The 15226-nt window shown below is 39.8% G+C and overlaps 1 protein-coding gene across 4 annotated transcripts in view; it reads left to right on the forward strand.

Moving 5' to 3' along the window:
* Nucleotides 1–15226, forward strand: part of LOC129727117 (zinc finger protein chinmo) — a 175244-nt gene that overhangs the window by 106428 nt on the left and 53590 nt on the right. For all 4 annotated transcript variants that reach the window (XM_055684594.1, XM_055684596.1, XM_055684593.1 and 1 more), the window contains one exon: nucleotides 1634–1850. In XM_055684594.1, the coding sequence (XP_055540569.1) occupies nucleotides 1736–1850 (115 nt within the window). In that variant the 5' untranslated portion in view covers nucleotides 1634–1735. The remainder of the gene's footprint in view (nucleotides 1–1633; nucleotides 1851–15226) is intronic.

Below are 15226 nucleotides of genomic sequence, written 5' to 3' on the forward strand. Positions count from 1 at the left end.
ATTTGATGTGGCTCAAAAGTTATGGAAAGAAAAGAAATTAAAATATTAAAAACTACACCTGCTTTGATCGATATATGTGGCCTCAACATATTTTAAATGTGGTATAGTATTGAACGTTCCAAATTCATTGATTCCTTGCGATGTGTTTAAAATCTGAAAATGCACGACGAATCGGTCATATGATATGATCAAAGTCGAATAACAAATCGTTTGAAATGATTGGTTTTATCGAAATGACAACATCCTCGACTTTTGGCTTCTGTACATCGCCTAAATTCTATATATATATACTAGAATCACATGTTCCTGGGAAACAGCCGAAAATGATCGAATAACACCCAATACCGGAAGTCGCCATCTTAGAATTCAAAATGGTATCTGTGGTCGATTTCAGCTCCTGTGTATCATGCTAGATCCGTATGTTAAATTGGGTGGAAATCGGCCATTTTTGGCTGATTTCCAGAAACCGGAAGTTGCCATCTTACAATCTAAAATGTTGCCTAAGGTCGATTATGGAACATATTTGTTACCTCTTAAAACATCCACATGCTAAATTTGGTTCCATTTACTCGGTTAGTTCTCGAGATGTGCAGAAATTTGTGTTTCATTTGTATGGAACCCCTCCCTTCCAGAAAAGGGAGTGGCGTCCAACTATTATGGACATATTTGTAACCCCTTAAACCATCCACATGCCAATTTCGGTTTAATTTGCTTGGTTTGTTCATAAGTGCTTGGTTTGTTCATAAGTTCATAAGTGCAGAAATTTATGTTTCATTTGTATGGGACCCCTCCCTTCCAGAAGAGGGAGGGGTCTCAAACTATCATAGGAATCTTTATTGGCACCAAAAATCCCTAAACAAATTTTCACGTCGATCGACTCGGTAATTTTCGAGCCTATTTGGATCAGACAGACAGGCAGACAGACCGGACTGCATTTTTATATGTATAGATTACAACATCAATATTTTAGAACCTATTATATGTATAGATTACAACATCAATATTCAAGAACCTAAAGAGTGAATATATATTCTATTTTTACAAATAATAGTTTGAATGAGAAAGGCTGGGTCTGACCGCTAGGTGGATTAAATTAGGTTTGTTCATATTTTTCAAATTTTTGGATGTCTGTTCTGAGATGATATTTTTTAATATTAGGTCCAGTTAGAGTTTTAGTGTCTTTCTGACTTTTTGTATATATTGAGATGCTTTTTGTGACTTTGTAGTGAGTTTCAACATTCACATTGGATTCTTTTAAATAACATTTAAAATTATCAGAAAGTTGAAGTGACTCATGAAATGACGATATTTCACTACTTTATATTATTTTTAACGAGAATTTTATTTTTTTTTGATACTCGAAATCGATTTAGAAATCTAAGAGAAGATTATGTATCGTTACTGCTATGCATTACAAACGTCATAAAAATAATTAGAGGGACTCTGTTTTTGCCTGCTACTCAGACCAAGATATAAAGATAAATTTCCTAGAAAACTGAGGCAACTCCACATTTAGTAAATGTATTGCATGGGCTCCCTTCGGTTTTTTATTCAAACAGTTCTAAACAACTGACTAGCACTTTTTCACGCTTTTTTATTAATTTGTGATCTTTTCTTTTCGTTTGCCCTGCAGAATCCAACACAGTTTGTCGCCTGTGACAGCCTGTCAACAGTAGCAGAAGCAGAAGCACCATTCGAAAACGCCACGCCGAACCCACACCAGCCGTCAGTCACAATGGATCAGCAGCAGTACTGCCTGAAATGGAGCAATTATTCGTCGAACCTGGCGGCGGCCTTTTCCAACCTGTTCGATTCAGCAACGCTGACAGATGTCACACTGGTCTGCGGAGGTGAGTTTGTATATCGGTAGCAAAAGTTTTTCCTTGACGGACTGTGGACACCTTTAAAAATCATTCTTCTGTTGTTCGCCAGCGCGGAGTAACGCCATGAGTGATATCCGGCAGCGCTCAGAGCCGATATCCGGCCCTTGGTGGGCTGTCAAGTTAGGTATGCGGACTAAGGATGTCTGCGACCGGCATTGATATGCTGCTTCCGGCCCAGACGGACTTTGATGGGTAGCGTGGAGCACCCACAAACACACCCGCTTTCGAGCAAGAACTGATTCCTTTTTAGATCTACAGGGGGAGTGCTAGAGTTGAGCAGTTAAATCTCACATCGCTACCGATTACTTCATATTACTGAATGTTAGAGAAAAATCTAGCGAAGGATTTCCATGGGATTAGACATTTATTCAAAAATTTATTACGCTGGCGATTGCGTGCGGCAAACAGAGGGAAGCACATACCGAGCTAACTGTCATCGCGCCACGTTCAGTTTGAAAAGAATTTTCATATATGGTTTCACCCTTTCCGGGGCCCCCCAAGCAGGTTTGGTGGCGACGAAACAATGGTTTGCTATGACCGATGATCGGACACCCGGCAGACTGGAGCGGCGAAGTCTATTTTCTCTGAAATTCAGATGATGCTGGTTTGGTCGTTGAAGTTTCTGTACGCAAGTTCGTTTTGGACGGGAGTAACGCTTCTGTGTTGACAATCGCGCGGAAATTATTTTTCCGCGCTCGTTCTTCCGGGTGTGAAAACGAATGACAGAGGCGTACTGCAGGGGGTCGGAATCGTTAGTTCCAAGTAAATTATTTCATTTGTTCTGATTCAATTGATCGAATTAACTAATACTGGAGTTATTGGCCAGATAATTCAATAGTAGTCGAAACTCCACATCAGTTTCTCACATTAAAGTACAACTCTGCCTTCGGTTAAAGCACGCCGGAAACGGTTTGCGCGGAGTGAGATCGGCTGCCGTATTTTCTGTCCGCTGTCTGACAGTGCGGCACTCGTCGCCTCGTTGTCATGCAGGCGGCTGGCAAGCAACCACCTCGTATAATTGAGCCGAAAGGATTAAAATTTAATAATGTGTGTGCCGACCCGAACTGGACACCGAACCGGTCAGTGGCTGTGCTGGTCGTCGTCAGTGTGACGTGACAGGACTGCGATAAAATGTGTGTTATGAAAATTAAGAGAAATGGCTGGATTTTTTTTTCGCAAACGTTTTTTTTACTCTCTTCCTCCCCCTGACCGGATGCTTAAATTGCTAACCTGAATGTTGATGATGTTTGAAGAAATCGTAGTTATGTGTATTCTGGAGTTAGTGATTTGTTGTATTTTCTTCTTTAGCCTACAAAGGCTAACCGAAATTTATGTTCGTTTCAAATCAAGCCGGAATGCAATAAAACAGCAATTGGAAGAAGAAGCCTACGCCTCGACAGAGCATACCAGCATCACCCATTTGGAGTTGATTTGGAATTGATTGCCGGAGGACGCTCGCTGGCCTACATCAGGGAAAAATTATTTCCGGATTTTGGCCTGCTATCGTCTTCCCTTTTTGCGCAAGGGAGAAGCGGTTGGAAGTGGAAATATAAGGTATAAATATTCTCAGCGCAGTTTGGTGCGCGAGCTTCTTCTAATGGTTTGCGGAAAATATTTTCCGATATCACGAATTATGTCCTTCTTGGGCTTGTGATGATCTGCTCTGCTTCGTCGTTGCCAGATGCCGTACAGCTAAGAAGAGAAAAATCAGGCATGGCGAAATTGAAAACAATTTTCTGCTACAATGATTCAGCCGAGGAAGGTGAAATTTATCGCTTAGAAGGAATCCCGGATGCGATGCAGGGTAGCGTTGCACACGCCGGAAAGAGACGCCAACCGTTCGATTATTTCCGCCCATTCGGAAGATCTGCCAAAAATGTTGGAAATTTGAGCAATTTCAGCGATTTCGTTTGGATAAATCTTGAGAGTAACTGGTCGATGGTCGTGGCACTGTGAAACGGTTTTCATTTTGGTGATGTTTTTGTTATTCGGAATCAACCAAATGAATGAGAAAGTTTTGCTCTGACCGTGCTCTGACTTCACGGCAGTTTTTTTGGGGTTGATTGAAAAATCCTTTTAATCATTCTTGCGAAATAAAATAAAGCTTACGGCTGCTTACACAATTACACTTAGTGCTAACAATCAGAGAGGTTTTTCGAAACCACATTCATCTTCGGCAGTGTTTCATAACATTGATATTGTCAAAGAGTGTTTGTGCCGACGCCAATAGTTACACACTCTAGCAGCCGGAGAGACACCCTAACCGACTAAAAGCCTCCATATTACCGTGTCACCGATCAGCGTTCTTCTGTGGGGTTTAATTTTCTAAATTGAATTCAAGTTTTAATCCAACCAATCCCTCAGTAGATTTTACCTCTCATCAATGAGCCTCGCCCGACTTGACTCCCCTCCTCCCACTCGATTCAATTTCGCAAGTAACGCGTGCCATTTTAAAATTTTCCATCTTCATCAGAGGCATCTGAAAAATCTATTTAAAAATTAAGCTGAAAATTTTTCAAACGAAAAACTTCTACCTACATTACGCTATTCTGCAAACTCTACAGTTCTAGTTCGGATCTCCTTTCGGAAGGACGGTGACGAGGCCCAACAGCCTGTCTCCTGGCTGTTGGTGTTCTGTCAGAAACTTTTCACCTAAATTTCCCACCCATCAACATTCCCGTCCGCTACTCACACCCATCTAAGATAGCATCCTGTTTTGCAGCATCAAAAAAGCTTCTAGTTCAAAATGCGTATTCATGAGGATTTCCCCAACAGCGAAGCAGAATGAAGCGCGGTGCGGTGTGCTGTGGGGGTGATTTCACTTTTATCAGTCCAAGAGGAAATGCTCCTCCGTCTTTCACAACGGCACGGGGTTCCCTGTTCTGGTTTCTCTGAATTGATGATGCCGATGCCTTTTTTCATCTCCTGCGTGTGCACTTGAGAAATAAATTAGTAAAGTTTTACGCCCGGCTGCTGTCGCTGTTGTGCGTTAGGCCCACACTTTTCGTCACTTTACAGTTTAACTGTGCAGCCTCGGGTTCCCTTCTGCCGAAGAGGGCATTTTCTGCGTTGTTGCTACATTAGCATCGGCGGTTCGCGGTGAGGTAAGTCCTGAAGTTCACCATCTTTTGGCTAGCAGGCGGCTGTGTTGGTATGTGTGTGTGTAGATGAATGCTTCTTCTCTATAAGTTTTTGCGAGCCAATTTGAGCTGACGATAATAGTGAGTGAAGAAGATTATGTAAGCTGAGTGATTTGCATCCAAAACGAGGGCAAATGAGATTTGGGGAGTAACTTATCAACATATCACGGATATACCATATAAATATATAGGCACAAACTCGCTTTCAAAATATCATAATACCTCAGGCTTGTTATCATATGACATGAAAATGACATATTACACTGCAAAGCTTAGTAAGATCCAATTTACAAAAAAAAAATCGGCCCGATAGCCTTGGAATGTGCTAGTGGCCGATCAAATAAACAAATTAATAATTTACAAAAAAATCGTAATTTAGTTTTGGTTCTGTAAATTAGTAATTTAGCCTGGTTCTGGTCTTTCACTATTAGTAGCTCCTCCCATCCGTTTCTAAGGTATTTATAGGACTGCAGGCCATCGTCCACAAAGCCTAGAAGCACTGTGATACAACTCTCCGGGAACTCCGTTGTAAAATTATGTTTTACGTAATCCTCTATCATGCATTTCTTTTAACTGAATCGAACGCTGTTTTGAAATCAATAAAAACCCGGTGTGTCTTTGGATAAGATCTATCAACTATATTACTGACACCAATACGAACAAAAAAAAAAAAACAGAAAACACGGCAAACATGAAAATCACCAATGAAGGATACAGGGAATATTGAAATATTTTTCTAACAAGCAAATTTAAATCCCTGCAAATAATGAATCCTTATTGCGAAAGTAAAAAAATCCTAACAACCTAAATTCAAATTTCTAATAATGATTAAAAGCCACCATTTGTGTCTGGCCACACAAAACTATTATTTACTAACAGTTATTATAAATACCTAAGCAACTCACAAACCCCCTTTTCAAAAAAAAAAAAAAGAAATATGCTGAAAATATTGAATTTCCGGCAATAAATGAAATAAAGAAAAGATGATATACAGAGACCAAACAAAACAAAAAGAAACACTGCATACAAAAACGTACGGCACAAAACAGGAGAAATATAAAACACGAGAAGTATTCAGCAGAAAAAAAAACACACACAATATTACAGAAACAAAAAAGATGAAAATATCAAAAAACGAAATGTATAAATAAAATAAAACAGAAAGCTCACATAACTTAAGGAAAAATAAGAACCACGAGTGTGGGTAGTAAATCAACGAAAACAAAGAGAACTCACAAAACACATGATAAACAGAGTTTAACAGGAAATACAACGAAAGGAAAATCAAGAAGTTCAAATCCCTGGAAAAAAGAATATGCAAACCAAAAAAATATATCACAGAAAAAATATATCAAAGGATAATTAGTTCTTATAAGGATGCGTAAACAGCTCTTCGTCGATCTGATACTAGAAAGAAAGGTGGTGTACAGCCTTCACGTCAACTTTTCGAATGCATCTCTTGACTCTACCAATTAACTCTTTGCAGTTCGTTGCTTTCAAGTTATTTATGTATCCAATGGAACGTAATTCAATGATTCGTTGAGTTGCGTTTTTAAATACAAATGATGTCAAGTTGTTGTTCAGGAACATTCGATTGTTTTATCGTAATTTGATGATGCTTTATCTGGCTCAAAAACATACCTTATACGGTCATGTTGTTTTTGAAGAAATGGAACCAACATTTTCATCAAACATGCGTTCTGATACAGATCTTGTTTGGTACCTAAGCCACTGGGCTTGAATCATTATTTAGACAAGAGAAATGATGTCCTTTTTTTCTATGACTTTGGTCACTCTTCCACAATATTTCTTGGGAATTGTTGTTGTGGCTTGCAGAAAATTAAACACAGTCGAAATAGGAAGATTTTTTCCTTCAAAATGGTCTACTTTGACCTTTTTCCCGAGATTTATGTGCATTTCAGTTAGAACTGTACAATACGCTTGCGCAATGCTTCTTGTTTCAACGCCATTTTGAACAGAACTGAGCATGCATAAACAAAACAAAAAATACTGGCCTAAAAAAAGAGAAACAGAGAGCCTACATATACATACTCTAATTCCCCTCTGAGTGTGTTGTCTGTAAAGTAAGTGTAATCCACACAAAAATTTCAAAATGTTAGTTATCATTCGATATAATAGTAAACTGAGAATACAAATAGAAATAAAGACAAATAAAACAAACTGCGAACTAAAAAAAACTGAAACAGTTTGCAACCCTAACAGTTTCGAAATCAAGAAAGAAAATCTGAAAAAAAAACTAGCAAAACTATAGTGGTTGACTAACACAGAACGAAATAGGAAATCAGGAAACAAAGGTCACAAGAAGACAAAAAATATTGTAAATTTGAAACAAAATAGGCACAGAAACTTATAACTGAAAAGCACAGAAACAAGAAATAATTCGTTGACAGAACATTCATAATTGAGAAAAGAACAAATTACCGGTGAAATTATATGACTCAATTACAAAGTAAAGCAAAGCAAAGCCTTGGTGCTACATTCCGATTCGGAACTTGACCTTCTATTTTACTATACACAGACTTCGCAGCCATCTGTTGAGTGTACAGGACAATTGCGGGGCTAGCGCTACGATCCTACTGACACTAACAGTCTCTCCCGAGCCGAGACTCGAACCTACGACAACTGGCTTGTTAGACCAGCATCGTACCTCGAGACCAGCTGGGGAGGCTCAATAGGTATGACTCAATAACGCTGGTCGACAAAAGCGAAAAAATGCTGCCCTATAGCTTAAAATAGCTGTCCTAGACAGATTATAGCTTTTTAACCATTTCTGTGAAATTTGGTGCCTCTAGCCAGTGGAGAAATGCATCATCTTACGTCTAAGTATTACAAAGTAATTGCTCGCCAGGTTCGTCGCTTCAACGTTATGTTTACGGGAAAATTCATTTGATTCTCTAATTCCAAATTCACAGGTATGTTTAAAAAGCTATAATCTTTAATTTTTTCCAGTTTGACCAGTGTTTTTAAATACACGGAGAACATAACAAACATAAAACTAACATTAAGAAGGAGCATGAATCAGTAGTTAATGACAAGAAAAAGTAATGGAAACACAGATTGAAGAAAATATAGATAACAAAAAAAAACGAAGTTAGGCCCTATACCCTACATACATATTAAAATAAGTAAAATTCAAAGGTAACAAAAACCGACAAAAGAAATAAATTTATGAGGCATTAATAAATAGTGATATGAAGAAAAACTGGAAACAAATTGAAAATTTAAATTTCATTCCAAATACGGAAAATTCAATATAAGAAACTAAAAATCGCGTTTTGAAAGAAGAAACGCAGTTAACATCGAAAAAAAAAACGGAAAATCAAATAATTAGGTAAGTAGATGTATACTGACTGAAAATATAACAAGTACAGAAATATTACGTGTTCAACTAAGTTCTCGCCTTTTGTCAATAGATGGCGCCAGAAAAAAGTTTTGACATATCTACAGGAGGTTCAATAAGTTCGAAAACACTTTAAAAATGAATCAAAAAATGAAAACAGTCGCTTTTTACGCGAGGAATACGAACCGCGTGGAAAATAAACCGTAAATTCCAGAACCCGCGTAAAAAAACCGCGTAAAGTTCGGGATCCGGGTAAATAAAACCGCGTCAATTTCGGAATCCGCGTAGAAAAAAAACCCGTAAATTCCAGAATCCGCGGAAAACCGCATAAATTCCAGAATCTGCGTAAATCCGCGTAGAAAAAACTGCGTTGAGAGCGATCTTAGTGTACAAGATATTCTTTCCTGAATTAATTTCTATTGAATCGGTGTTCACTGAGAATCTTTACGACATATTAACTTGGAGCACACCTCCTTTATGCTGTACAATTTCTTTCGAAAAAAAAAAATTTTTTTTTGTATCTTTAGTTTCCAAATGATGTACGGTTCCTCAAATATTAATGCTTTTCGTACTTTTCAATTAAAAATCAAAAATCGTTTCAATTCTGTACATCTTTGAAGAAAAAACATGAAAAAACGCCGAAAAACCAAAAAAAACTAATTTTTTCACCCACGCCCAAGTCTTTAGGAGACTGCAAGAAACTAGTGAAACCACCTGGAAAAGCTAGTACTAATCATCATATTTCGAGCGAAGACTGTTGTTTATGCAGCTTTTAGAGAAATTTCATTTTGAAAAAGTGCATTTTTGTATCTAAAATGTCCTAAACCCTATGAAAAATTTGAAAATTTGCCCAAGATTTTTTCTGCAGAATGATGTACTTTTTAAATATGAAAAAATATCTAGGACATAATAGGCCTCTAAAAGCACATCAGAAAAAGTTATTTAGTATTTTTCGATTTTTAGAAACTTCAAGAATGTCTGTGCATAAAACTACCTATATGTGGTCGATTTTCAAGAGGTAGAACCAAAGTGTCTTCAGCAAAGTTTTTCTACATAAAATTGTCTACGACTTTGGTGAAGACTTCGTTTTAATTTGATAAGCAAAAAAAATAAATCTTTTATCTCACTATAAGGTGAATTCATCAAAAATTTATTTGCATCAAATGCCTCTTAAGATCTACAAAAACTTTGTCGAAAACACTTTAGCGTTTAAATGGCATTTTCATACTCAAAAGGCTAACGTTTTTCGCGTTTTAAACCACTGTGCAACGTCGGGACCCACAGCTGATCATTTTCGCCATTGTGCGGCTGATGCAAGAAAAAGAATTCTCAGCAGAAAACATGAACTCCTGACCGGAGTGCCGCAAACAACTTCACTACGACGCCGCGGTACTCTTTCATCGTGCGCGGTAAACAAACAACGAATGTCAGCAAGTCGACACCATGTGCGTCGGTTAGCCGGTTATATGAGATTAAAGCTGGCAACAATACCAATACACAGAATGCACCTACACAACGATGAAAGGTTGTCATCGAGCTTATTAAACACCCTGTAAATGTGTCCACTAAGACTACCTATCCTACACATGCAAAATGTGCCAAAAGCAATCTCGATAACGAATTCTCTTAACCGCTATTAGCCCTACAGGCTAGCGTGCGATACGTGTGTGGAAATGTTCCTCATTTCATTCAAAGATAACGGTGGCTGAAGCGCATCGAGAGTTAAAAAATATTCACGGAAATGCTGCTCTAAGTGAATCTACGTGCCGTGATTCATTTCACCGCTTTAAAGACGGTAATTTCGATGTTGGTCACTGTCCTCGTGAAGGAAGGCAAAAATATTTGGAGACGCAGAATTGGAGAAATTACTGCATGATGATCCATGTCAAACGCAGGAACAGCTTGCTTCATTATAGCAAGCTACCCGCCAAGACATTTCCAAGCGGTTGGAAGTTTTAGGATTGATTTGAAAATAAGGTAATTGGTTGTCTTATGATTTGAAGCTAAGGGACTTTGAACGTCGTTTTTTCGCCATAACAACTGCTCCAGCGACATAAAAGGAATGGTTTTCATCGCAACGTGACGATTAGAAAAACGGATTCATTACAGCAATTGAAAGAAAAGAAAGGCATGGAGACCGCTCGGTGTTGCTTCTTCGTCATCCGCTCCGCCGAATATACACTCTGCGAAAGTTATGATATGAATTTGGTGGAACCAGGTCGGTGTTATTTATTATGAGCTATTAAACCGAAACGAAATCATAACTAGAGAACGGTCACCACATCAATTGACGCGATAGCGAGCACTGCACGAAAAACGGCCACAACGCAAGCAGAGAACCGAAAAAGTGATTCTATTGCATGACAACGCTCGAGCTCATTTTGCCAAAGTCGTTAATACTTAAATATATGCTCAAATGAGAAGTCATACCTCATACGCCATATTTCTTAGATATTGCGCCGTCCGATTATTACTTGTTCCGTTTGATGGCACATGGTCTGGCTGTTCAGCAGTTCTGCTCATATGAATACATCAAGAAATAGCTTGATTCGTGGATAGCCTCAAAATTGAACCCCTTTGTCGTAATACCATTCGAGATGGGACAAAGTTACAGCAACACTTTGTTTGATTTAAAGGTATAAACAAAACAGCGAGTACTTAGTTACGCACCTAGAAAGAGCGGTGAATATCAAAATCATTCAAAGCTGAACAAGCTCTGAACTGTTGAAATAGAGTAAAAAATATACAGCGAATATATGCTACCTTAAGAGAGAATTTAGTTTTCATTTGGCGAGATTCACAGAAAACTCACAGAGGCAGAGCATGCGAAAAATAAAATTATAAACAAGCGATGAAATTTTAAGGTCTGGTAAAAAAAAGAGGAAACTGGAAACGAAAAGCACAAAATTCAGAAAGTATTTCCTTCATTACTTAGTATAGGTGATAAAATGTTTTTTTTTCACTTAACTCAAACTACTTAAGCTAGTTTTTCAGCACCGTTTAAAGCTCAAGGTATCAGCCGACCTCATCCAGTGTCGATACATGTTCTATTTCCATCCATAGTCGGTCCCTTCCGCATATCTCTGACGTAATTTGAGAAAAATATCTGAACCGATACAGGAGAAAGTTTTCATCGCTTCAATATCCTTTCCCTTTCGGTTGCTATTGAAAGTTTCAACAGAGAATTCATGAAATGCGCATTAGGTTGCCCACCCTACCGATACTCGCCACACTGGCAGGCTGCGAGACCCACTTTTCTCTCTGACAGTGTGCTATCAGTCAACCCGGCGTTGCTGCTGGTGGTACGGTGTGGCCTGGTGCCGAAGCTCGAACAGACGCAGATCCGTTATACATAATTATTTTATACATGGGAAAATGTAGGGAAAACAACAAACAATTCAAACTTCCACTCCATCCTTGCACGCCATCCGAACCACCCCGTCACCCTTGTTTGCAGCGTTCATTTTCCATATCTGCAGCAGTGCCGCACCCGCTGTAACCCTTTCCTCACGGCTAGCGATGTGATCAGCCAGCCCAACTTGGCAGGATCTCGCTTTCACTTTCATAAAACTCGTAACCGTCGCGTCGCATCGCATCGGCCACCTTCCATGGTGGAGCCGTCAGTTTCAGTTTCCGGTGCGTGGTTTTTATGCACGATGGGAGGAGGTGAGCCTTTGCGTTCGAGCCTGAGAATACACATAAATTCAATAACGTTCGAATAAATAAGACTCTTTGAAGAGCTGGGCTCTGGCACACATTGAGCTTGCAGCCTGGCAGGCTGACAGACAAGGCAGGCAGGAAAGTATTGGGCAGAAGTGGAGATGGCAGGTGGATTGCGGAAAGCTAATACCTAATACACGCAGGTCTTCCTTTTCCCTGGCTGGCCAATCGGGAGACAGTCAGGCATCGAACAAACACCATCGGGCGAAAGACTTCATCTCTGTTTTGTGCACGAAAAGGGGTAAATAGATTGTCGCTTGAAAGTACTCTCACGACTTTGGGTAGGCACAGGCACTGATGGCAGCTGCCTTCAATATAGGCAAAATGAAATGATTTCGATATGAAACTTGTAAATAGGTTGTGGAACGAAAGATATCTGTTGTGCTCCGTGCCTAAGCAGAAGGTATCTGAATGGCGATGTTTTTCGAGATTGAGACTCTTAGACAAAATTTTCGATAAGTAGCGTTGGTATGCTTTGCGAGCGGTCTTTGTTTTGTTCGATGCGCGTGTGCTCTCTAACCACGAAAAAGCTTGGTTTCAGTCTTATTGATAAACGAGTTCACAACAATGCGGAAGGCGGCGTACGTCACTGTTGGTGAGATGCGATATTTTCCTTTGATGTGAAAATTTATCGAATATTATACGGCTGGATCGCTCGGAGGCACCATGGATAGCAAGTCAGAACAATTCGGCCCGCTTGTTATGTGCATACTCATACGAGTATGGAAAATCGGCTGTCCGCTTTGAGTTTTTCCAGCGAGAAAATATGCTGCCGTGTTTTTCTCTCATCATTCTTCCATTTGGCGGAAACCTGCGGTAATCCGATTCTGGAAATCTAGTCGTGTTTGAATGTTTGTGATACAAACGATTTTGTATACTAGAGCATACATATCGAAATGTTCATAATTACATTGTTTCCCTTTTTGCGTTATCTGTACATTAAAGATTCCTGCATTAGGAGGTTTACAAAATCCCTAAGTACCAAAAACATTAAAGTACCAGTGAATGATTGAAATGAAATAACAAAATTTCCCACAACCGAAGTCATGTTGCATCTTCGATGAATCTACCTTAAGATCACTCCCATCGGCGAAAAGAGCCATCCAAAAATATTACAGAAGGACAGCGCAAAAACAAAACCCAACAAAAAAGACCCACTTCTAGCAGTTTACCTTGCTCGCGTCCTATCACTGTCAATTGTAAAGTCAAACATCGATTCCCGGCCCCTCGGGAATCGCCGTCCGGTTGGTCAGTCGGTTGGACGGCAAGTGGACCGGATGCTCAATCGCCTGCGCTACTGGAACCGGACGCTGGTAGGCAGCCTGTAAAAGATGATGTAGGATGCGGCGAACCGAATGGAATCGATTTTTTCTCCGAACTTTGCACGGTACTCGCGGTAGCATTTCATCATTCCCTCGTCGTGCACACTTGCCCTAGTTGTTGAATGGCTGTCCTTTTCCTAGAGGAAAACTCATACAAACGAATCGGTAGCAACGCTACTGGGTGGGGGGTTCGCTGGAAAATTTCCATTGGACCGAATATCTTGCCAAACATCGACGCAAAATTGAACGTGTGGATTTTTTTCAAAGTAGGTCTCTGCTATGGTCTTATCGTACGCATTTTTCCAGCTTAGCATGAGTTGTGCCCGAGCAACCCTCTAGCAAAATGGAAAAAAGAACCAAACCCTCGGTACAATGAAGATCTACTTCGATTCGACTCCTTGTTCGAGTGAGCTTTGCTGGCAGTGTACTCCCGGGGACCACAACGCGAAGCGTTATCACGATTTCATTTTTCCCAAACACGTTTGTTGCAAATGCAGGGTTGTACTGGGATAAATACAGTTTACCTCCCTTTTGTGAATACACATAACGGGAGCCAAATGCAACCCTGAATACCATAGGCACCGGTGATCCTTGCTTCATTCGTTCATTGTAGTCCCACTTTCCATTCCACCATGATTCTTTGTCCTCCTGTAGCCGAAATTGGTCAAACTGCTTCCACTGAGTGTTCCATGTTTTATGCTTCAGAGAAATCATTATTCCTCTCGAAATGAAAATCTGCCGTCGCTGCCAGTAGGGAAAGCTAGCCTAGCCTCGATGGAGCGCTTGCCAGGCCGATAAAAAAGCAGACGAGAAGAAGACAGCAGCATCTCGGAGGAAAAATCGTCCCGAAATACGCAGCACAAAAAATGAAAATGTTTACGTTGATGCCCTGTCTGCCTGGTCGGAATAAATGAAAACCCCGATCCGGGTGCAGGCAGCCAGAGCGGAAGGATTAATTCCATTTTGACGATTCCGGATTTTTCTTCCACAGGCTTCGACAGAGCGCAGTTGTTTTGTCGATTGACGAATCTTTTCCGTACGCATCGCTTCCTAATGCTTCCGCAGATGGACGGGTTGTCGTTCAGGTTTGGCAAGTACAGGTTTGTGTCATCTTAATGGATGTTTCAAGTGATCGTCGTGAGTGGCTGCTGCTGCCGAGCGCGGCTGGGAGGACCTGTCATGGAAGAGTAAACAAGGGCTGCCCGAGCAGGCTATCTGGAGCGTAGGAGTGCTTCCGTTTTATTTTTCGTAGTATTTTTCATTGCGGGGTTTTTTTCTGCAGCTCGAAGTTGTTCTGAACGTTGAGAAATTCTTGTTTGGGTAAGCTATCAAACCTCTTGATTATATCAGTCTTGTTTTTGAATAGTTTTGGGAAAAAATCAAAATCGACTGGTAAATTCAATACAATCAAATTATTCACTCCAAAATCAATGGATGCAAAAACTTGCAAATATTCGTGCGATTCTATTCAAAGAGTTTTATTCCATAGATCGAATTGCTCTGCATATGATATTTTTGAGCAAATTTTAATTTTGTTCTGAAACTCGATATTATTTCATAGGATGTTTTACACAGACGTATTGAGTTTTATTTTGCTATTACCTCCACGGTAATTTTTTTTCGCCTTCATTTAAGTCTCTGGAGATTTTACGCTCTTTCGACTTGGCTAGAAGAGGCACCAAAATTCACAGGAACGATTAAAACGCTATAATCTTTCATGTTTTTCCAGTATGAACTTTAGTATCATTATAAGCTTTTGCATACCAGTATCACGAAACATCAATGAACTATTCAATGTTT

Source organism: Wyeomyia smithii, chromosome 3 (genome assembly GCF_029784165.1).
Source record: "Wyeomyia smithii strain HCP4-BCI-WySm-NY-G18 chromosome 3, ASM2978416v1, whole genome shotgun sequence".
Classification (NCBI taxonomy): domain Eukaryota; kingdom Metazoa; phylum Arthropoda; class Insecta; order Diptera; family Culicidae; genus Wyeomyia; species Wyeomyia smithii.